General features: G+C 43.9%; 1 protein-coding gene and 1 pseudogene across 1 annotated transcript in view; both read right to left on the bottom strand.

Annotated features, from left to right (window-relative positions):
- Positions 1–282: 282 nt before the first annotated feature.
- Positions 283–21,559, bottom strand: LOC143925652 (uncharacterized; annotated as a pseudogene).
- Positions 21,560–22,171: 612 nt separating this feature from the next.
- Positions 22,172–24,815, bottom strand: part of LOC143923554 (putative methyltransferase DDB_G0268948) — a 40,078-nt gene continuing 37,434 nt past the window's right edge. The window contains exons 6-7 of the mRNA XM_077447322.1: positions 24,281–24,418; positions 22,172–22,936 (exon numbers count right to left, since the gene is read on the bottom strand). Coding sequence (XP_077303448.1) covers positions 22,846–22,936; positions 24,281–24,418 — 229 coding nt within the window. The 3' untranslated portion in view covers positions 22,172–22,845. The remainder of the gene's footprint in view (positions 22,937–24,280; positions 24,419–24,815) is intronic.

Below are 24,815 nucleotides of genomic sequence, written 5' to 3'. Positions count from 1 at the left end.
CCAAAAAGGGTCCAAAATGACCGAAATTGCACCCCAGGCCCTTTTATCCCGAAATGGGTCCAAAATGACACAAAATCGCACCCCCGGCTCTTTTACCCCAAAATGGGTCCAAAATGACTGAAATTGCACCCCCGGCCCTTTTATCCCAAAATGGGTCCAAAATGACACAAAATCGCACCCCCAGCCCTTTTCCCCCTGAAAAGGGTCTAAAATGACACAAAATTGCACCCCGGCCCTTTTATTCCTCATAACATGGTATTGGTTCGATTGGCTCAGATATATTCATAGGCGGATATTAACTGCTGGAGGGGATGTAACCAAAAAGGGGTTCATTTCCACATTTATGGTGGCATTGCCCAAAGATTCAGGTTTTATGGGAGGAGACAGCCCCTTGGATTAAGAAAATTACACTTATACCTAGAGAATAGAATTCTCTTGATTAAAATTTTCTTTTTCATGGGATGCCATCTGCTAGGTTTTATAAGAGAAGCATTACTCCCCATTTGCTAAATGCAGCTAAAATATTGACACCTAGATTTTGGAAACAGTCTAACTGTCCCACTATAATGAATTGGAAAAAGGGGAGGTAGCAGAAAAAAAAAAAGTCTGTATTACTTCTCAGGGGTGGAATAAACCCTTCTGGGCCATGCTGTGTTATGGATCAGATGGTCTGAGATGCAGCTGGTGAGGGGCATTTGGGAGGAGACAGGGTTTTTCCTTCCTCTGTTTTTCCCCTCCTCTGGGTAGGACAATGGAGGAGAGATGGATTGATGTCAAAAAAAAAAAAAAAAAAGGAAGGATAAGTTATAATAGTAAATTAGGCACAGGATGGGCAAAAAAAAAAAAAAAAATTTGGCAGAATGACAGAGATTACCACATATCGGATGATTGATATATAGATGCAGTCGGACCTTCTTTTGTCAGTGTATGGGATGGATTCATACAGATCCTTGTATCCATTCCTGAGATGTTGAATCTTCTCATGCCCATATGGGACCAGAATATTTTCCACCTGAAACATAAGTGAAAGCTGGCTCTTTACAGGAGACAATATAATAATTCCTTCATGACTGACCTGCATTTACAATAAGTTCACATCTACGCGACTGCATAACCCCCCCCCCCCCCCAACACACACAGTGTTGAGTCCCCCAGGGCCATACCAGGACTTTCTGGTCTAAATATGGGTTTGGAAGGGACCCCCAAAATAAAGACAAAAATGGCATGTGGTCCACCAAAAAACATACCAGACCCTTATCCAGAATCTGAAAGCCCCTTTAACAAATGAGTCCCCATATGAATTGGTATTGTGTACATTGTACCCCTACCCATTCACCCCAAAAAGCAGTGAAATGAAAGCCAGCTCTGGGGAGAAGACTGCCCCAGGTTTCCTTCTCAAAAAAAAATAAATATATAAAAACCCCACACTTGTCAAAACCAGCTTTTTTTACTGCTTTTTTGGGATGAATGATGTACTCCTACACATTCACATAAGGGCAGGGATCTGGAGGCCCCCACCTTGTTAAAGGGGGCTTCCAAATTCATATAAGCCCCCCACAACTACAGCTCAGGCCTGTTGGGAAGAGTCCATTGGCAGAGCCCCCCCCCCCCCCATTCCTCCCCCCTCCATGTTGAGGGAATGTGGCCTGTTATGCTTGAGGGAGGGGGTGCTCACTCATTCCCACCCTTTCCTGCCTTGCCAGGCTGCATGCTCGGATAAGGGTCTGGAACATACATACGGTGTTGGAGGGGCCAGGCTGTCAGTGCTCAGACTATATGCCACACACTGCATCAAAGTGGTCTACATGGCTGTCGTCCCAGAAGGAAATTTCTTTCTATCTACATACAATAGTCAAGAAGGTACCTTCTTATCTAAAAGATACTAACACCATCTGACTTATTATTATTATTACTGAATATTACATGGGCTTGTGAGGGTTTTAGTTACGGCGGATGTTGCACCACTTTACACATGCATATCCCACAAGTTAGGTTGAGAGGCAGGAAAAAAAAAAAAAAAAAACCCAGGGAGTCTGATATGTCATTTTATCCTCAATTTTCTTACTTTTGCCACCACACTATTTTTGGTTCAATGATCAGTTTAACATTCAAGAGGGATGTTTCCATGTGGGTTAAATTTGCCCCCCAGTTTTGCCAAATGGGAGGAGAATATGGTCTGTGCTAGGCCCAAGCTTGTCCTCTTGGCCAGATACATAGACAACCTTCTCCTATGGAAGGGGAACCATGAATCTTTGGAACAGTTCATGAGTCGCTTGAATTCCAATGATAAAGGTATAATCTTCACATGGGGCCCATGCCAATAGGATTACATTTTTGGACTTGAGGGTTTGAGCTGAGACTAATCACCAGCACATTTTTTAAACCAAGGGATTGGAATTTGTATAATCACCCCCTCCCCCCCCCCCCCCCGACAGTTGCCATCATAAAAATTAGCTCAAATTGGTACTTCAGTGTCAATTTGTCCGACTTAAAATTGAAGTGTACTCTAACCAGTGATTTTGATAATCGGGTGTCTCTTAAAAAGATAGATTTTATTGAGAAGGTCTATAATGTAGCCGTTTTACATGAGAACAATCACATTAGAAAAGTCTAGACAGGAACTCCCTGCTAACTGATAAATCTCTAGGACTCATTAGACTGGATTTTAAGTGGTACTTTTTCACGACTTTTCCTGGACATTATAAAATGTAAAAAAAAAAGTTTAACATTGGTCTATACTTATTTACTTAATTATTGCGTTTTAGGTCCCATACTTCCTGATAGACCAGGGATATCTTTAGGCTGTTACCATCTTTGCTGGCTAGTGTTGTACCCAATATTTTAGATCCTCTCAAACAGACAATTTTTCCAACACTTAGCCAGTACTCAGTTATTCTGTCATTTAGGAATAAATCCAAGCCTTTTTTTTTTTTTTTTAAAGCAATCTACTGAGCTTGTGCAAAAATCTTACCAAGCAGTGTAGAACGAGTGGTTTTAAATACTCAGTGAATATGCCAATACACACTCTAAACTCAAAATGTATCCAATAAAAGTATACACAACATAAACATTGATTGTTACCACTTTAAACTATAATAGCAAAACCCTGTGACGTGAATAATTGCAACAAATTATATGAATAAGTAAATGAAGTGTCCAGTTTTTAAACACAAAGAGTCATTAGATGGTGACCAGTGAATTATAATTCATAAAGACTTCCAGGAACACTACTTCACCACACCGCTGTGACTTCAGTCCCCTTATGTCAGGGGTGTCCAAACTTTTTTCAAAGAGGGCCGGATTTGATGAACTGAACATGCGCGAGGGCCGACCATTTTGCCTGACATTCTTTGAATCGTTAAAATTCGGTCTAAGTGTGTTCGTTCGAGCTCTAATACACTGCCCAACAAGAATTCTCTTGCCTTTGTGGCTGTGTGTGGGAAGAAATGAGCTTGGGCGTATTTGTACATACTGTATTAATTGGCGTATAACACACACCTTCACTTTAAGAGGGAAGTTTCAGGAAAAAAAAATGTTTAAATAAAGAACTGTGAAGCAAAATAATGGTCAGTGCCCACCAATGCAGCCTAATCAGTGCACATCTGGAGACCCACCTTTGCCAGGAACACACCCACCACAGCCAGGAATGCCCCCACCATAGCCAGGAATGCCCCCACCATAGCCAGGAATGCCCCCCCCCATAGCCAGGAATACCCCCCCATAGCAAGGAATGCCCCCACCATAGCCAGGAATGCCCCCACCATAGCCAGGAATGCCCCCACCATAGCCAGGAATTCCCCCACCATTGCCAGGAATTCCCCCACCATTGCCAGGGACACAGCACCATTGCCAGGGACACAGCACCATTGCCAGGGACACAGCACCATTGCCTGGGACACAGCACCATTGCCAGGAATGCCTCCCCAAATGCCTCACCATTGCCAGGAATGCCTCCCCAAATGCCTCACCATTGCCAGGAATGCCTCTCCAAATGCCTCACCATTGCCAGGAATGCAGCACCAATGCCAGGAATGACTCACCATTGCCAGGGACGCAGCACCATTGCCAGGAATGCCTCCCCAAATGCCTCACCATTGCCAGGAATGACTCACCATTGCCAGGGACGCAGCACCATTGCCAGGGACGCAGCACCATTGCCTGGGACGCAGCACCATTGCCAGGAATGCCTCCCCAAATGCCTCACCATTGCCAGGAATGCCTCCCCAAATGCCTCACCATTGCCAGGAATGCCTCCCCCAATGCCTCACCATTGCCAGGAATGCAGCACCATTGCCAGGAATGCAGCACCATTGCCAGGAATGCAGCACCATTGCCAGGAATGACTCACCATTGCCAGGAACGCAGCACCATTGCCAGGAACGCAGCACCATTGCCAGGAACGCAGCACCATTGCCAGGAACGCAGCACCATTGCCAGGAATGACTCACCATTGCCAGGAACGCAGCACCATTGCCAGGAATGACTCACCATTGCCAGGAACGCAGCACCATTGCCAGGAACGCAGCACCATAGCCAGGAATTCCCCCACCATAGCCAGGAATTCCCCCACCATTGCCAGGAATTCCCCCACCATTGCCAGGGACACAGCACCATTGCCAGGGACACAGCACCATTGCCTGGGACACAGCACCATTGCCAGGAATGCCTCCCCAAATGCCTCACCATTGCCAGGAATGCCTCCCCAAATGCCTCACCATTGCCAGGAATGCCTCTCCAAATGCCTCACCATTGCCAGGAATGCAGCACCATTGCCAGGAATGACTCACCATTGCCAGGGACGCAGCACCATTGCCAGGGACGCAGCACCATTGCCAGGAACGCAGCACCATTGCCAGGAACGCAGCACCATTGCCAGGAATGCACTGACGAGCGCCAAAGGAGAATCTCCTGTTTACATGGCGGCTTCTTTAATAGAAAGTCCCGCCTCCTTTGATGGACAGAAAAGTCGTCCAATGGCAGTGCAGGAGAAGGACTTCCTATTACAGAGGCCGCCCATAAACAGGAAATTCTCCTGTGTACGGCGCTCGGTCCTGTCCTCCCTGTACCTTCCGAAGCATATATATCAGGGGTAATGAATTAAAATTAAAGGAGGTCCGGTCGCCAAAATTTTCTTTGGGCCGAGGTCCGAATCTCAAGTCTGTGCTACGACTCAGAAATATTGTAGTAACTGTATATCTATCAAAAACATGAGAAATGTACAATTTCCTTAGCATTTCAACAATATTTATTGTCAAGTTAAATCTGGTGTCCCCATCACAGTGCCCCTTTAAATCAGGTGTCCCCATCGCAGTGCTTCTTTAAATCAGGTGTCCCCATCACAGTGCCCCTTTACATCAGGTGTCCCCATCGCAGTGCCCCTTTACATCAGGTGTCCCCATCAGTGCCCCTTTACATCAGGTGTCCCCATCACAGTGCTTCTTTAAATCAGGTGTCCCCATCACAGTGCCTCTTTAAATCAGGTGTCCCCATCACAGTGCCCCTTTACATCAGGTGTCCCCATCACAGTGCCTCTTTAAATCAGGTGTCCCCATCACAGTGCCCCTTTAAATCAGGTGTCCCCATCACAGTGCCCCTTTACATCAGGTGTCCCCATCACAATGCCCCTTTACATCAGGTGTCCCCATCACAGTGCCCCTTTACATCAGGTGTCCCCATCACAGTGCCCCTTTACATCAGGTGTCCGCATCACAGTGCCCCTTTACATCAGGTGTCCCCATCACAGTGCCCCTTTACATCAGGTGTCCCCATCACAGTGCCCCTTTACATCAGGTGTCCCCATCACAGTGCCCCTTTACATCAGGTGTCCCCATCACAGTGCCCCTTTACATCAGGTGTCCCCATCACAGTGCCCCTTTACATCAGGTGTCCCCATCGCAGTGCCCCTTTACATCAGGTGTCCCCATCACAGTGCCCCTTTACATCAGGTGTCCCCATCACAGTGCCCCTTTAAATCAGGTGTCCCCATCACAGTGCCCCTTTACATCTGGTGTCCCCATCACAGTACCCCTTTACATCAGGTGTCCCCATCACAGTGCCCCTTTACATCAGGTGTCCCCATCACAGTGCCCCTTTACATCAGGTGTCCCCATCACAGTGCCCCTTAACATAAAATGTGCACATCAGGATTTCCCTTAACATAAAATAAGTGTCATGCTGATGGGCACATTTTATATTAAGGGGCACTCTGATGGACACAACAAAACATGCCCCTTAACTTAAAATTTGCCCATCAAAGTGCCCCTTTTAATATAAAATGTACCTATCAGTGTTGCTCTTAAAATAAAATCTGCCCATCAGCGTGCCCCTTAACATGAAATAAGGGTCACACTGATGGGCACCTATTATGTTAGGAGGCATTCTGATGGACAATTTTTATTTTAAGGGGCATGCTGATGAGTATATTGTTAATGTGCACATCGATGGGCATATTTTGTAGGGCACATTTTGTTGTACCCATCAGCGTGCCCCTTAACAAAATATGCCCATCGATGTGCACATTAAAAATATACCCATCAGCGTGCCCCGTAAAATAAAATTTGTCCATCGGATTACCCCTTAACATAAAAGGTGCCCATCAGCGTGACCCTTATTTTATGTTAAGGGGCACGTTGATGGGAAAATTTTATGTTAAAGGGCACTCTGATGGGCACATTTTATTTTAAGGGACACGCTGATGGGTATATTTTTAATGTGCACATCGATGGGCATATTTTGTTAAGGGGCACCTTAACAAAACATGCCCATCAGTGTGCACATAAAAAATATATCCATCAGCGTGTCCCTTAAAATAAAATGTGCCCATCAGAGTGACCTTTAACATAAAATTTTCCCATCAGCGTGCCCTTTACAAAAAAAAGCCCCTTAAAATATGCCCAACAGTGTGCACAACACTGATCACTAATAGATAACTAATGTGCCCACATACCTTAACTGCAGGAGTGTGGGCACAACTGAAGCTGCCTTGCGATGAGATCCGGGAACCGCGGGCAGCAGGGGGGCGGGGCACGCACGTGACGTCACACCCCTACTGCCCGTGTCTCTTCAGCTCCGAGAGACGCGGCCAGGAGCAGGGGGCGGGCGCTTGCGCGCAGCGTCACTGGTTGCTGGGGAAACCCGCGGTCCCAGCAAACCAGTGATTGCTGTCGCTTGCTACACTGGCAGCGCTCGGTCCAGCCATTTAGTGACGGCTGATATATATCTTTTGTGGCCCCGGCGCTGGGAGATCGTCGGGGGCCACAAAAGATATGTATGTCCAAATAACCAGGCGGGCCGTTCAAAACCGGGCCGCGGGCCGCAATTGGCCCGCGGGCCGGACTTTGGACATGCCGGCCTTATGTGCACACACTCACCAGATGTTTATGACTCACACTGCCGTGTTTGGCTATAGACGCTTAAACCCTCTTTTCACAGGTTTCAGAGGCAAATACACAGCTCCTGATTAATCCTCTGTACACACTCCACATGTAAATAGCACAGCCTCCGATAGTGTAAATAGGATCCCATGATTAAGTAAATTCTATGATGAAACATGTTGGGGGCATGGCTACAGAACGATCATTGAGGTAGACACGGAACACTGACCAATATACACAGAGTGGCTACTGACGGGGGCTGGGACAAGGAGTGGCGAGCCTTACAGCTGTTATCTTGCAAGCCCTGGGTCTGCTGTGGCCATCCATTATCCAGCTACTTTGGTCTTGGAGTGCTGTGCAATTTGTTTATGGTGTGCCTTTGATATTCCACGTGTGAGTAATGCAGTGAAATTGTATGAGATTAAAGTGTGAAGGTTTTACACCAGAGGCTGTGCTTTTTTCATTTACATGTGGAGTGTGTAAAGAGGATTAATTGGGAGCTGTATATTTGCCTCTGACTGACACCTGAAGATCAGTTACACTTCATCCCTGTGAAAAGAGGGTTTAAGCGTCTATAGCAGTGATGGCAAACCTTGGCACTCCAGATGTTTTTGAACTACATTTCTCATGATGCTCATACACTCTGCAGTGTAGTTGAGCATCATGGGAAATGTAGTTCCAACACATCTGGGGTGCCAAGGTTTGCCATCACTGGTCTATAGCCAAACAAGGCAGTGTGAGGCATAAACATCTGGTGAGTGTGTACACATAGGGGGATTGAGGTCACAGTCACGGCGGTGTGGTGGAGGAGTGTTCCTCTTTACGAATTATAATTGATTCATTGGTCATCATCTAATGAACGTTGGACTTTGTGTTTAAAGACTAGACACTTCATTTACTTATTCATATAATTTGTTGCAATTATAGTTTAAATTGGTAACAATCAATGTTATTTATGTTATGTGTATACTTTATTGGATACATTTGAGTTTAGAGTGTGTATTAGCATATTCACTGAGTATTTAGCACCGCTCATGCTACACTGCTTGGTAGGATTTTTGCACATTTAGAGGGGCAGCAATTTTTTTGTTTTGTTTTTTTTAACATATTTGTACATGTTGATCATATCTCCCCTTAATCTCCTTTTTAAGAGAGAATACATTTAGTTACACTATCCTCATAGCTGAGCACCTCCATGCCTCTTATCAGTTTGGTTGCCCTTCTCTGCACTTTCACACATGTAAGACAAAGGACACTGAAAAACACAAAGCTATTCAGTACTTACCTCTGCAAAGATCGCAGTCATCTTATCTGAGCAGTCCTTGTAGTGAACTTTAATAGTGGGGAAGTAAGTAAAGATAGCAAGGCAGCCTCCTGGCTTTAAAATCCGATCGACCTGAAATAATGACTTCTAAAATCATATACATCAGCAAGAGTGTGCCCCTTCACTGAACAGGATGAAATACTGGATTTCATAAGGAATAAAAGAATTTAAGTATATTCTAGCATATAGAGTTCAGGAGAAAAAATAAATAAAAATTTATGATAAAAATAAAAAGTATAGTAGTGTATGTAGTAGCGTGGTAAGGGGGCAGAGGGGATGTGGCCTTGGGCGCATTACATGCCTGCCATCCAGAGTCACTACCCTACACTGTCCCGTCTGATGGCCTGCCCGTTTCTCTTCTCTCCCCCCCACTTAGACTGTGTTCTGACAGCTGTTCTGTGATGGACAAGCAGCGGACATAGTGCCCACTGCCCTGTGATGAAGTTGTCATGTGCGGCCATGGGGTGGGGCACGAGTGCATCATGCACAGTGCCACTTCTAGAGCCCTGCCTCGCTGTCCAGCCAAGTCTATGCTGGCATGCAGTTTCTCTCCAATGCTCCGGATGGGACTCAGGAGACAGAAAGAGGCGAGTGATTTGTTTCTGGCCCCTGGGACATGAACATGGTTGAGGGCAGGGCAAAGAGGAAGGTCATTGTAGAGGGTCTGTGTAGTGGTCAGGCAGGTCTTACTATGGTACTAGTGAAGAAACTGCTACATAGAGTCCATAGGTTAGAGAGTGCAAATTATTTACCTTGCCCCAGGTGCCGACAACCCACTGATGTGTATGTAATATATTGAGTAGCAGTTCAGTGTATGTAATATATAGCACTGCTCAGAGTGCAGCAGTTAAGATAATGCAACGTATAGCACAGTGTACAGAGTGCAGCCCTTTGTATGTTCAATGATCCCAACCCAAATAATTGCTCACAAGCAACCCGTATCCTCCACCTCCTATATACCAGCCGGGTGCTCAAGCCCAGAAGTCCACTCTTGATCCACTGACAGCACACAATGAAAACTCCTGCCAGAAGCCACGCCCCTAAAATGGTACACTCATCATCCCTAAGATGACAGCCAACCATGACACTACCTGCCTGGAGTTTGCATGTTCCCCCTGTGCCTGCGTGGGTTTCCTCCGACACTCCAAAGACATGCTGGTAGGTTAACTGGCTTCTGTCCAAAATTGGCCCTAGTATATGAATGGGGACCTTGGATTGTGGGCTCCTTGAGGGTAGGGACCGATGTGAGTGTGCAATGTACAGGGATAGGGACAGTTGTAGACACTCACTCAGGTTGAACTGGATGTGGACTGGTGTCTTTAGTCAACCTTACTAACTATGCAAGTATGTATGCTGTCAATGGATTAAACAGCAATGGAGCAGAGGCTTTTAGCTTGTGGCCTGTCTTATTGGAGTTTAGCTTGGTGTATGTATTGCACAACAACAAACAGATTGCAGTGATCCACTATATGCAATATACAGCACAGCTATAGCAGTTTAGGCTATGTAGGCAAATGTACAGGGGCAGAATAGAGCACCTAAAATGCATACATTGTACAGCTGTCTGCAGTATTAAACATGCAGCACATTGCTCAGGAGTCCGGATTATGTTAACATGCAGCACAGTGTACAGAATTCAGCGGTCAGGTGTATGTAACATACAGCACATTTTACAAGGGGCAGCAGTCAAACAAAAGACTGTTTTTACCTATTTTAGAAATGGCTCAATGGTGAACCAATGGGCAGCAATACTCGCTGTTAGTAGATCGACAGAATCGTCACCAACCGCCACCTCTTCAGCTGGACAGACACTGCAGGAACAACAGATTCGATTTTAAATAGCAACACCATCTGGTTGGATTGAAAGCTCAACCCTGGGCTCTGTGCTTCTGACTTTTTACCTCATCCTTTCCCAGGTGACACAAAGGGGTTGGTATGTTTATAAAGTATGCACAGAGAAAAAAAAAGCTGCTGCAGTTTTACTGCGGCAGAATGGCACGGCTGGGCAAAACGACGACATCACGCTGTGCTCGCCCCCGGAGCCTATGCAAGTGCCCAGTGGCAATATATACACAAACAGTGAGGGAACTACCAGAGTTACTTGCGACTGGGCCCTGGAGTTCTGCCACTATGCGGGGGCTGGAAGCCCAGATGTGCCCCCCCCCCGTGTCATCGCACACATTCCAATTCCCTGCAGCTCCATGCCACAAGCAGCAGCTAGATTGTGGAGGAAAATTTGAATGTTCCTCAAACAGGCCAACAGCCAAACTTTGGCCCAAAAAGATCACCCAACTCTAATCAGGAAAGGGGCTACTTGGTTGGATGTGCTCCCCCAGGCCAAATGTTCCTAGTCCTCCCCTGAACGTAACCAATGAAACAAGTTTAGAATGTCCCCACCTGTATGTGACATTTGGTGACTCCGTGGCTTTCTTGGCCTCTTCTATCTGAGCCTCACTGATGTCAATTCCGAGAACCTTCTTGAAGTATGGAGAGAGAATTCTTGTGTTCTGCCCCGTTCCACAGCCAACGTCCACAGCAAATCCATATGGTTTGGTAAACTAGGAAGACAGTAAAAGATCAAAAATACATCACAATGACACTGGTATTTTCAGTTTAACTTTTTGCTGCCCAAATCATGCATATGTGTGGCTGCAGAGAGAGTGGGCTTTAAACACCAAGACTGAGCCTCACTTTTTTTTGCTAGAAGATTACGTAGAACCCCCAAAAACCATTATACATTTTTTTCCCTAACACCCTAGAGCAGTGATGGCGAACCTTGGCACCCCAGATGTTTTGGAACTACATTTCCCATGATGCTCATCTACACTGCAGAGTATAAGAGCATCATGGGAAATGTAGTTCCAAAACATCTGGGGTGCCAAGGTTTGGCATCACTGCCCTAGAGAATCAAATGGCGGTCATTGCAATACTTTATCACACTGTATTTACACAGTGGTCTTACAGCGCACTTTTGGAAAAAAAAGGATTCACTTTTTTGAATGAAAAAACAGTAAAAGTTAGGCCAATTTTTTTTAATATTGTTAAAGTGGTTGTAAACCCTTACAAACCATTTTGACCTACAGGTAAGCCTAGATTAAGGCTTACCTGTAGGTCCAAGAAATATCTCCTAAACCTACATGGTTTAGGAGAGATTTACTAAAAGACAGTGACCGCTGTCTACAGCGCATGTGCTGTAGATAGCGGCGCGCAGGTGCACTCTCGCCGTTAGCAGCATGACGCCGCTTACGGCGATATGCAGTTAGTGGCGACTCCCGTGCGCGGGAGTGACATCATCACTGCTCCGGCGCTGTGAGTGTCTGGAGCAGCGATACCCGGAAGAAGATGGGTGCCCCAGACTACAGCGGTGACATCGCTGGCTCCTGTGTCGGGTAAGTGACACATAATGGACTACTGGCGATGCATAGTAGTCCATTATGCTTTACCTTTGCAGGGAATCAAAGAGGAAGTAAACCCATCAGGGTTTACTAGCTCTTTAAAGATAATGTTATGCCAAGTAAATTGATACCCAACATGTCACGCTTCAAAATTGCGCCCGCTCGTGGAATGGCGCCAAACTTTTACCCTTAAAAATCTCCATAGGCGATGTTTAAAATTTTCTCTACAGAATGCAGGTTTTCAGTTACAGAGGAGGTCTAGGGCTAGAATTATTGCTCTCGCTCTAACGATTGCAGAAATGCCTCACAGGGCCATTTAACCGGTTCCCGACCGACGCACGCTGGCAGAATGGCACGGGCAGGCATATTTGCATACAGGTAAGTCCAATCTTCAATGCTGCCCTGCTATCACGAGCGCTCGCGTGCCGGTCGGGACCCCCGCGATCGTCTCACGGGCGGCTGAATGGAGGAAATGCTGTTGTTAACAGCATTTCCCCATTCTGCCTAGCAACTAGTGACGCTGATCTCTGCTCCATGTGATTGGAGCAGAGATCAGTGTTCACTAAAATGAAAGCCCAGCCCCCAACAGTTAGTAACACACCCCTAGGAACACTTAACCCCTACACTGCCACCCACTGGTTAACCCCTTCATTGCCAGTGTCATTTACACAGGAATCACTGCATTTATATAGCAGCGAGTGCTGTATAAATGACAATGGTCCCCAAAAATGTCCGATGTGTCCGCCGTAATGTCAGTCACAATAATAATAATAATAATAATAAAAAAATTTTTTTTTTAAAAAAGCTGATCATTACTAGTAAAAAAATATAAATGAAAAAAAGCCATAAAACTATGCCTATTTTGTAAACGCTATAACTTTTGCGCAAACCAATCGCTTATTGCGATTTTTTTACCAAAAATATGTAGAAGAATACGTATCGGCCTAAACTGAGGGAAAAAAAGTGTTTATATATTTTTGGGGGATATTTATTATAACAAAAAGTAAAAAAAAAAAAAAAAAAAAGTGTTTTTTTTTTCAAAATGGTTGCTCTATTTTTGTTTATAGCGCAAAAAATAAAAACCGCAGGGGTGAGCAAATAACACCAAAAGAAAGATCTATTTGTGGGGGAAAAAAAAAAAAAACACAACACACCCTCAATTTTGTTTGGGAGCCACGTCGCACGAACGCGCAATTGTCAGTTAAAGCGACGCAGTGCCGAATTGCAAAAAGTGGTCTGGTCTGTAAGTGGTTAAGATGTATGGGCAGAACTGAACTCGCTTCCGCCCCGCTATAGTATGGAGATGGGTGGGGACCATCTTAGCCTCGCTCGTCTCCATACTCAGCCACAGATAGGACTTCGCCTCCACCTCTGCCGACGGCTCCGGTAAGCACCCCTCTCCCTCTGCCAATGGTGATCCCGCCGCAGAGACCACCATCATCGTTAACAGACCTGCCACCTGAAGAGATGATACCTTGGTTGTGGCAGCAGCAAATGAAAACGAATTAATTTTTCGGCAGTGCGCATGTCTAGTCTTGTTTGATTCAAAACGACTTTTTTTTTTTTTTTCTGCCATCACTCTATGATCTGTGTTATAAGTGTAATTACTTTGTAGCAATAAATACTTTATTATGGAGAGCACTGTGTTTGTTTTCTTCGTCCTTTGTGTTTTTGAGCATTGGTTATGATGACCCTGAGTTTGAGCAGCTTGTATCCACCAATGGGGAGACAGCCGTGTCCTGACTATATACATAAAATATTCTATTTTTGTTTTCTGGCTCTGTACTCATCACTCTATTAAAGTTCTTTCACACTGCATAGTGCATTTTAAATGTATTGTTTTTAAATTGAATGCAAAGCCTATGCAGTGAATAGCTGATTGTTAAGGATAACTGCGGGGGTTGGCTCTGCTATTGACTGGTTGTTAAGTAGCCGCCACCAACACCCTTAACAACCAGTGATTGCCTGGTTCTATATTCAGATGGGTGATTGGCTTTGAGAACAGTCACTTTGACAGCAGCAACCTTATTAGATATTTAACTGATTACAATTACCAACTGAAAACGAACCTATTTAGTGCAGGAATTCACAGGTGTGTTTCACACATTCACATATACACCCATCATTCACACTACCTTGGGTAGTATCTTCTAGCAACTATGGATATTTTCAGTTTCACTGGGAATAAAATTGTTAGCACAGAAGAAATATTCACACAGGCTGACACCAGTACCGATACTGAACAATGTCTTGAACAATTAAAAACATTGCAAAAGTATTCACCCCCCCCCCCCCCCAGCATTTTTTGTGTTTTGTTGCCTCACAACCTGGAATTAACATGGAATGTTTGAGGATTTGCATCATTTAATTTACAGAACACGCCCACAACCTGGAAGATTTTTTTATTTTTTATTGTGAAAAAAACAATAAATAGGACAAAAAAAACAGTAAAAGTAAATGTGCATAACTATTCACCCCCCTAAAGTCAATGCCTTGTAAAGCCACCTTTTGCGCCTATCACAGCTCCAAGTCGCTTTGGATAAGTCTCTACGAGTTTTCCACATCTTACCACTGGGATTTTTGCCCATTCCTCCTTGCAAAACTGCTCCAGCTCCTTTAAGTTGGATGGTTTGCGCTTGTGAACCGCAATATTTATATTTGACCACAGATTTTCTATTGGATTGAGGTCTGGGCTTTGACTAGGCCACTCCAACACATTTACATGTTTCCACTCAAGTGTTTCTTTAGCAGTGTGTTTGGGGTCATTGTCCTGCTGGAAGGTGAACCTCCATCCTAGCCTCAAATCACACAAAGAGTGGTACAGGTTTTTCTCAAGAATATCCCAGTATTTAGCACCATCCATCTTTCCCTCAACTCTGACCTGTGTTCCTGGTCCTGACTGCTGAAAAACATCCCCACAGCATGATGCTGCCACCACTGTGTTTCATAATGGGGATGGTGTTCTTTGGGTGATGTGATGTGATGTGTTGAGTTTGCTCCAGACATAGCGCTTTGTTTGATGGGCAAAAAGTTCAATTTTAGTCTCATCAGACCAGAGCACCTTCCTCCATACATTTTGAGAGTCTCCCACATGCCTTTTTGCAAATTCAAATAGTGCCATTTTGTTTTTTGCTGAAAGTAATGGCTTTCTTCTATCCACTCTGCCATAAAGCCCAATGCATATGGCTTATTGTACAGATACTCCAGTCTCTGCTGTGGAACTCTCCAGGGTTACCTTAGGTCTCTGTGCTGCCTCTCTGATTAATGGCCTCCTTGTCCGGTCAGTGAGTTTTGTGCGGCCGTCTCTTGGCAGGTTTGCTGTTGTGCCATGCTCTTTCCATTTGGTTATGATAGATTTGATGGTGCTCCTAGGGATCATCAAAGATTTGGATATTTTTTTATAACCTAAACCTGACTTGTACTTCTCAACAACATTGTCCCTTAGGCCCCTTTCACACTGACGTTCCGTTCAGGCCCGCCTGTCAGTTTTTCAGGCGGACCTGAACGGGTGCTCCATAGAGCTCTATGGAGCGTCGGATGTCAGCGGTGACATGTCCGCTGACATCCGACCCGCTCCGATCCGAAAAAGTGTAACGGAGGAAAAAGCTATTTTTCCATCCATCTGCGGATCGGATCGGGTGACGACGGGCACTGCAGTCCGTCGTCATCCGATCTCCCATAGGGGAGAGCGGCGCTGTGACAGGTCTGTCCCTGCACAGTGTGCAGAGACGGACCTGTCATCTCCCTGCTCAGCGGGGATCGACGGAGTGATCCCTGCTGAGCAAACGGATATCCACGGGGCGGATCAGAACTGATCCGCCCCGTGTGAAAGGACCCTTACTTGTTTGGAGAGTTCCTTGGTCTTCATGGCAGTGTTTGGTTAGTTTTACCTCTTGCTTAGGTGTTGCAGCCTCTGGGGCCTTTCAGAAAGGTGTGTATATGTAAAGACAGATCGTGTGACACTTAGATTGCACACAAGTGGACATCATTTCACAAATTATGTGACTTCTGAAGGTAATTGGTTGCACCAGAGCTTTTTATGGGCTTCATAACAAAGGGGGGTGAATACATACGCACATGCCAACTATCAGTTTTTTATTTCAGAAAAATAGTTTTATGTTTATCTTTTTCTAATTTTACTTCTCCAACTTAGAATATTGTGTTCTGATTCATCAAAACTGTTAGTAGATCATAGTAGATCAATAAAGTTTGAGTATAACTTGAGATATTAATAATCAAATGGAAGATAAAATCGTACCATCATGCAAATTAAGGTATGGGAAATTGGGAAGGTGAAAATGTGGGGGCAGTTGTGTATTGGTCAGCATCAGCAAGGACACCTAGAATGGTTGATGGATTATCACAGTACTGATACAATGACCCAGTGGTTGTTGTGAAAAAAAAATCAAACTTTAATACAATTCATAAAAAAAAAAACATACAGACATATTAAAAAATACCCCACAAATCAATGGCAACTAACGAGTTCCCCCGTAGAGCCAATGTTGCGGTAGAGTATAAGATTATCCTCTACCGGTTTTGCGGTATAAACCTCTTCTTCAGGAGGAGAACGTCTAGGAAACAGATAATACATTGAGACAAAGCATAAAAACAATGTAAAAAACATTGGATAAATAAGATTGAAAAAGGGAAAGATACTCACCCGTCTGGACATAATCAAAGGCGACAAGGCTCAACAAAACTTCCCCCCAAGACTATTGTGTTCTGATTCATCTAAACTGTTAGTAGGAGTTTGAGACATAATGACTTTGCATATAATTCTCACTTTTGGTTAGGGGTTCTGAAAAGGATTTTAGAATCAGTGTTTGTATGCTGCTATTGGGTCACACAAATTGCATTCAATATGTCATGTAATTTCGCTACGGCTATGGAATAAATCTGTTCTTCTGCATATAAAACACATTAGAACAGCTCTCCCACTCAGTTCAGTCTGGTTAGTTGAGGTAAGTTGTTAGCTTGCTGGACAAAAGTGTTTGCAGAATTGGATTAGCAAGACCAAGATAGGCAGTTATCATTTAATGCCTTAGGCCATCCCTATTGCCCAATAGAGCTGATTCAGCATTTTCAACTATTCGCAAGGCATTCCTTTCTTCTTTTTTTATTATTATTTTTTTTTGTCGCATGTGAATGGATCTCCTTTATCAGAATCATAATTTCAATCTGTCCCTAAAAGATATTGATGGTGCAGGATATGCAGCTGCTACATAGGGAGTAGATGGGCGCCCTGCTCTTTATGTCCATCGTGCTCTTTGCATTTATTACGCATGTCTACGCCTTTTTTAATAGAAAAAAAAAAGAATAAATTAATAGTATGAATAGTAGACATTCATTTTATTTATTTATTTTATTTCCCTCTTGTTAAAATTCCAGTTCTCTTGCAGGGTATATGGGGTATGTATTTGGAATAGTTGGCTGATCATGTTCCCTATTTGCAAGTGTGAGTTCTGTTGGATATCCTTGTTGTTCACCTAGAAGGGAATGATTTAAGTGGATTTAAAATATTGACCTTCTAAATAAAATTAGAACTGTTCTGTCAACAAATAAGTGGTTTTACTGTACAGTTAGCATAAAATCGATTGATTTTCTGTAGGGCTGCTACTGATTAAAACTGTCATGTTCGATTAATCAACTAATTACATTTTTTAATTATAATGCACATACGTATCCAACTACTTTTAGCTGATTTAGCACCGCTGTTATGGCAACAGCCGAAGCCGGACATAGCGGGGCATGGCTAGGACATCACACTTCATAATCTCAGCCTCACCGTGCCCATAATCACAGCCTCACCGTGCCCATAATCACAGCCTCACCATGCCCATAATCACAGCCTCACTGTGCCCATAATCGCAGCCTCACCGTGCTCATAATCTCAGACTTACTGTGCCCATAATCGCAGCCTCATTGTTCACATAATCACAGCCTCACCATGCCCATAATTGCAGCCTCACCTTGCTCATAATCTCAGACTTACCATGCCCATAATCGCAGCCTCACTGTTCCCATAATCGCAGCCTCACTGTGCTCATAATCGCAGCCTCACCGTGCTCATAATCTCAGACTTACCATGCCCATAATCGCAGCCTCACTGTTCCCATAATCGCAGCCTCACCGTGCCCATAATCGCAGCCTCACTGTTCCCATAATGCATTCTCACCATGCCAATAATCGCAGACTCACCATGCCCATAATCACAGCCTCACTGTGCCCATAATAGCAGCTTCACCATGCCCATAATCACAGCCTCACCGTGCCCATAAGGCTGTCTCATCATGCCCACAATCGTGGCCTCACTGTAGTCAGTGCCTGTGCCTGGATTACACAGTCTGCGGGCATCTCCTGCTGTGTGTCTCCAAGCAGAGTGTGAAAAGTTTGGCCGCGCTGTGAGAAAAGTTCCACCCTCCTCCTAGATCAGCTCGTGTGATAGATGCAGTGTTCTGTCTATCACACGAGCTGATCTAGGAGACAACAGGCAACAGCTCGGAGACACACAGCAGGAGATGCACGCAGACTGTGTATGACGTATAGTGGAGGAGGAGGAGGGAGGGGAGCGCTGCACTGCAGCCACAGCTTGGCCCAAAGCGGCCCCAGGGCAGGCAGCCTACCGATCAAAATAATTTTGATCAATCAAAAAAATTAACGATTAATCGAGGAAAATTAATTGTTAGTTTACACAGTGCTGTGATCCTATGGGAGGGACAGACCTGCTGCACCAGGAGGAGGAAAGCTGTACATCTGATCTGGTGTCGGCCGTGCGCACCCCTCCCCCCCCCCCCACATGCAGTTCCATGCTGGCACTTTTCAACTCGCCAATTTCAAGCAGGCAAGTGGAAATTTATTGGGATTTTTCTTTTACCAAAAACGTGGCAGAATACATATTAGCCTAAATTTATGAAGATTTTTTAACATTTTTTTTATTGGATATGTTTTATAGCAGAAAGTAAGAAAGATTTTTTTTTTTTTTTAATTGTCAGTCTTTTTTTTGTTTATAGCGCAAAAAATAATACCACCAAAAAAAAGCTTGATTTGTGTGGAAAAAATAATATACATTTAAACTGAGTGTAGAGATGCATGACCGCCCAATTGTCAGCTAAAGTGATGCAGTGATGAATAGCAAAAGATAGTCTGGTCATGAAGGGGAGGAGGGGGTAAATCTTCCAGAGGTACCAGCCCTGACCACTTGTACCTACAGATCAGCCTATAATAAGGCTTACCGCGCACCGTTTAGGATATATTCAGAGTGCATGTAGCCAATGACATCATAGGCGCATGTGCTCTAAAGGCCTGGCTTACACTGCTGGCTATATGTTATAGCATAATATTTTTTTTTTTTAATTATCTATTTACTGTGAAATTACTGGTTGGAAGTGAACTTCAAACTTCAGTAATTTGTCTGTTAAGCCACCTGCTTGAGCACAGTTTTTTGCAACTATAGTAAATTACCTTAAAATCATCATATAATAATTATTTGTATATTACTTAATTAACCCCTTGCCACCCAGGCCAATGCAGACACTTCTCTCCTACATGTAAAAATCATAATTTTTCTTTTTTTTTGCTAGAAAAATTACTCAAAACACCCACATATTATATATATATATATATATATATATATATATATATATATATATATATATATATATATTTTAGCAGACACCCTAGGGAATAAAATGGTGGTTGATGCAACTTTTTATTTTACATGGTGTTTGCGCAGCAGTTTTTCAAAGGCTTTTTTTTGGGGGGGAAAGAAAATAAATAAATAAAACACTGAACGTTAGCCTGACCTTTTTTATTTGTATAATTTGAAAGATGAAGTTATGCAGAGTAAATAGATACCCAACATGTCCCACTTTAAAATTGCACACACTTGTGGAATGGCGCCAAACTTCAGTACTTAAAAATCTCCATAGGTGATGCTTTAAAATTTTTTACAGGTTACATGTTTAGAGTTACAGAGGAGGCCTAGTGCTCTCACACTGCAAATGGCCACTATGAGGAGAATCTTTTTATAGTGTGTGGCGGGATTAAGAGCAATGAGCCATGATTGGATAGAGTCATCATTACTTTCTCTAATCATTGCTCTGACAGTGCTCTGTGCTCTTATTGGGCAAAGCTTTCATTGCTTCAGCCAATCGGGGTTCCAATGCAGAGGGGGTCCGTCTGTTCTGGTAAGGGTTCCCACTTATAGAGTGGCTTCTTTTCTACAGATTAGGATCCTTCCCTTCTCTTCTCCTCTGTTGGTGAAGGTGGACAACCCTTGGTACTTTGTATATCGATGGATTTTTTATTCCTATTCATTTTATTTTAATGGATAGTTTTCATGTATTTTTTATTCTTTTAAAAAAATTTTTTTATATATCCATCAACTTTGTTTCCTATCACTTGTTTTTTATGTACACATATTTTGTGTTTATGAATTTTGAACGTTCACTGTTTATTTATTGCACCATATGTCACTTGATTTGTGATCTCTTCATATTCAGCGCAACTTATTTTTATTATTCCAATGCACAGTGCTGCGACACAGTGCATTGTGGTCGTTCGGCGGGCCGAACAAATTATCAAACGCCCTGATAATTCGGGCGTTCGAACAATCAATGTTCAGTCCGAACTCATGCTTGGGCCAAACGGGTCGCCCAACTCTAGTAACCAATCAGCTTCTAGGTTTTATTGTCAAAGCATCATTGAACAAGCTGAAGTTAGAAGCTAGTTAGTTACTATGCACAGCTACACCAGATTCTGTGTGCACCAATTTTAGCAGATCTCCTCCCATTGAGAGAAGGGCCCTGAGCATGCATTTTCACAGAATACCTCCTGACAAAGAAGAAAGATGGGGGCTACAACATAGCTGTTTCAAGAGGAAGTAAACCCTGATGGGTGTGACTTCCTCTTTGTTTCCCTGCAAAGGTAAAGCATAATGGGCTACTATGCATAGCATAGTAGCCCATTAGGTGACACTTACCTGCAGGAGAAGCCCGCAATGTCCCTGTCTTCCTCGCTAGTAGCGAGCGTCCATTCTTCACCCCTCTTCCTTCCGGGGCCACAAACTCCGGCTCTGTGACTGGCCAGAGTTGCATGACTTCACTCCCACACACGGCATGACCCAAGCTAGAAACAGCATAGCTTGCCCTTTCTAACTCCGGCGCATGTGCAGAAGAAAATGCCGTACGGCAATTTACAAATATCTCCTAGACCATGCAGGTCTGGGAGATATTACAACCATCTACAGATAAGCCTTAATCTAGGCTTGCCTGTAGGTTAAAGTGGTTGTAATGGGTTTACAACCACTTAAATGAGTGGGTAAGAGATGCCAGAAGATGGTATATCAGGCTCCCAGTACTTTTTTGAATCCCCTCTTACCTGTTAAGTATGTTTTCTGGAGACAACTCTGCATATCTGTTCACCAAATTTAGTCTTCTGCCACAAACCGAAGTCTGCACCGCCATATTCCCTTCCTTATTTATCAGGAGCCGGCTATCTCTTCCATGCTCTTGTATCCAGCCCTCGATGATGCGCCAACAGGTCCTCCTGCCAGTCGCTGTGTGTTCCTGCTCCTGCAGCCTATTGATTTAACCTCTTGTCACTACCAGGTCATAACACCCAAGACTGGTAGAAAGGGTTCCTGATCATCCTGAACACTGTAATTCGCTGCACAGTGATGATGTCATCTGGAGACTGTCCTACCAACATCAGTAGTTGACCATGAGCAGTCAGTGACAGTTCAGTCACAATTCTAGTGGTGTGGATTGAATGCCCACCCAGAAAACCACAAGAATACATATATGCAGAGGATGGGTGTTAAGCACCACCTGCCACATATGTGCCTAAAGCTGCCATGAAGAGGTTAATCAAGAACTGTAGGCCGCAAGTCATAATAAGGTAAAGGTAAGGTTCTTAGTAGGCCTTTTTGTGAAAAAAAAAGGTTCTTTGTAGGCACTGGTCTATGGGACTGAGCTACAGTATTAGGAAGGATTAATACACAGTGGTAGTTGAAGATAAATGATCACAAAAAGATACAAATTTTTTACATTTAGAAATGTTTTTCTTTATTTGGACATTTTGCTACATTGTCACATTTGATCATTTTGTCTCATTGTTAACGCTTAGGTGTATACATCACCTCATGGTTTGATTTTATACAGAGCAGAGTGTGCTAGATTTTTCCATTTGTACATCTGATATACTGAAACTATTAAAGTGGTTGTAAACCCTTCAAATCCATTTTTTGCTACAGATAAGCCTATAATAAGGCTTACCTGTAGCTACCCCAGATAGTTCCTAAACCTTTAGGAGATATGTCCTGCATCTGCATGTGCCAATGTCATTGGTACATGCGCACTGAACCAATGGCACGTACATGCCGTTTGCTTCAATGCAAAAGCCATTACTGGCGACTCTTTTGCTCATGCGCGGGAGTAACGTCATCTCAGCTCCGGCCAATCACAGCGCTGGAGCCGCGATATCCGGAAGTAACTCTGGGGAGAGATGTCCCCAGCCAGTGCTGTGTATGGGCCCCGCAGTGGGGGCTTCGATCTCAGGTGAGTATTACATAATGAGCTAGTATGCTATGCTAGGCATACTAGCTCATTATGCCTTTGTCTTGCAGGTCTTTTTTTTTTCCCCATGTGGGTTTACAACCACTTTAACAGAACATTGATATGGTAAAATTCTGATTAGCGGGGTCTCCAGCCATGGCTTGCAGGGTTCAACATTGGTTTTCAAAAATTTTCCTTCACTGCGGTTTAGAAGCCAATATCAGGACATTTTGTAGCCAAACTTCAACCTCCGTTTCACTGGAGGACGTCCCCATGAGCCGAAGGAACCTGAAACAAGAATCATGTACAGTATAGTCTGAGAACATTCCCAAAGATTGAATCTTTCCAAATATAACTAGATTCATCCCCCCATTCCATCCCCCAAAACCCACATCATTTTCCTGTTATTTTTTTTTTATAATTTAGGGGGCTGTCAGTCAGGACTGTGGATAAGGCCATACAACCGGTCCTCCTGTACCGGGCCCCATCAGTTCAAAAAGGGGGGCCCAGGAAGAAGAGAACAATAAAGCAGGAGAACAGGCTGTACTGCCCTATCACTGACACTGATCCCCTGGAGGCTCCCCCTGTAGTGCTCCCTGCTTCTCCTCCTCTCCCTCTGGCTGCACTGCAGGGGAATTGGTTCTAGTACTTGTGCCCCCTACGCTCTGATCACACCCACCTCCCTGTTGTGCGGGCCCCCCTTTGAGCCCCCATGTCACCCGTTTTCACCAGGCCCCCCCATGCCCTTTCCCTCGCAGTGCTGCCAGCTGCCCTCTCCTCCTTCCCTCCAACAGCAGCTACTGAGGGCCCCGTAAGTTCGACATTTAACATTGGGTGTTCACCGAATAAGAAACAATTTGGGGTATTTCGAACAAATTCGAACGCTGTGAAACACCCTTTAAAAGTCTATGGGAGAAATCATTTTTCATGTTCGTGTCCCATAGACTTTAACGGTGTTTGAACAAATTTTTTGCATGTTCTGGTGCAAACCAAACAGGGGGGGTTGTTCGGCCTATACCTAGCTGTAATAGCTTTAAAAGGTGTTAGTTAGATTTGGGCTTTAATTTTTTGCTTACTTAGCCCTTTTGCTGACAGAGCTGTTTATTTTTTGCACACATGCTAAACCACTTCAGCCACAGAAGGATTTACCCCCTTAATGACCAGGCCATTTTTTGCGATACAACACTGCATCGCTTTAGCTGACATTTGCGCGGTCGCGCGATGCTGTACCCAAACAAAATTGATGACCTTTTCTTCCCACAAATAGAGGTTTCTTTTGGTGGTATTTCATCACCTCTGCATTTTTTATTTTTTTGGGCTATAAACATAAAAATTTGCGCCAATTTTGTAAAAAAAAAAAAGCCGTTCTGTTTTACTCATATTGTATCCTTTTATTTTCTGTTATATTCTTTTCTAGTCTATTTTTTTTCTATTCCTTTATTTTCTATTCTATTTAATTCTCTCTGGAGATTTTTTTGGGGAAATTGGAAAATTATTCAATACCAAAACGAACCGCACTTGTATAGCTAAGATCACTCTGTCCTAAGGGTGACAACACTGCTGCACAATTTGTTCCTTTCTTGTCCTCTGTTCCCTGCTGCCATTTCCCGTCCCATTCAACTCCATTCTCACCTTTCCTCTGCTGTTCTCATCATTTCCTTCGCTTCCTCAGGCTTAGCCTTAAGATAGATCGGGTACATGGGATAGGTTTGAATAAAACCCAGCAGCCTTGCCAATGGCATTCGGATCTTGTTCACAATGTTTTCTATCCTACAAAGGCAAACAACACTGAGTTAATGAAGAGGTTAAAACAAATGCAATCTTTACATCAGTTATTTATATAGTGGGATCCTATGCTGTGGCGCTGTACGAGGGATACAGACAAGAATAAATACAAATAATACCAATACATACAAGCCTGACAACTAGTTGCAGCTTCTGCAGCACATAGAAAGTATATATGTTAGTAATACATTAAAGCCCAACTCTGGGAAGGGTGAAAATCCCTTGCAGTGTTGCTGAGTCTGCACTACAATGTTAATTGCTCGTTTATTCCAAGGTTCACATTTTTGCCTCCTGCGGCTCCCAGCAGGAGGTCCGGTGTGTCTCCATTCAATGTTTCAGGTCCAATTTCAGCCCAAATTTTAGGCTAAATTCAGACCTGAAA

Source organism: Lithobates pipiens, unplaced genomic scaffold (assembly GCF_037356315.1).
Source record: "Lithobates pipiens isolate NorthernLeopardFrog02 unplaced genomic scaffold, aLitPip1_a1.2 Scaffold_22, whole genome shotgun sequence".
Lineage (NCBI taxonomy): Eukaryota > Metazoa > Chordata > Amphibia > Anura > Ranidae > Lithobates > Lithobates pipiens.
Note: the sequence above shows the minus strand (reverse complement) of the source record. Positions and strands in the feature narration are given on the sequence as shown.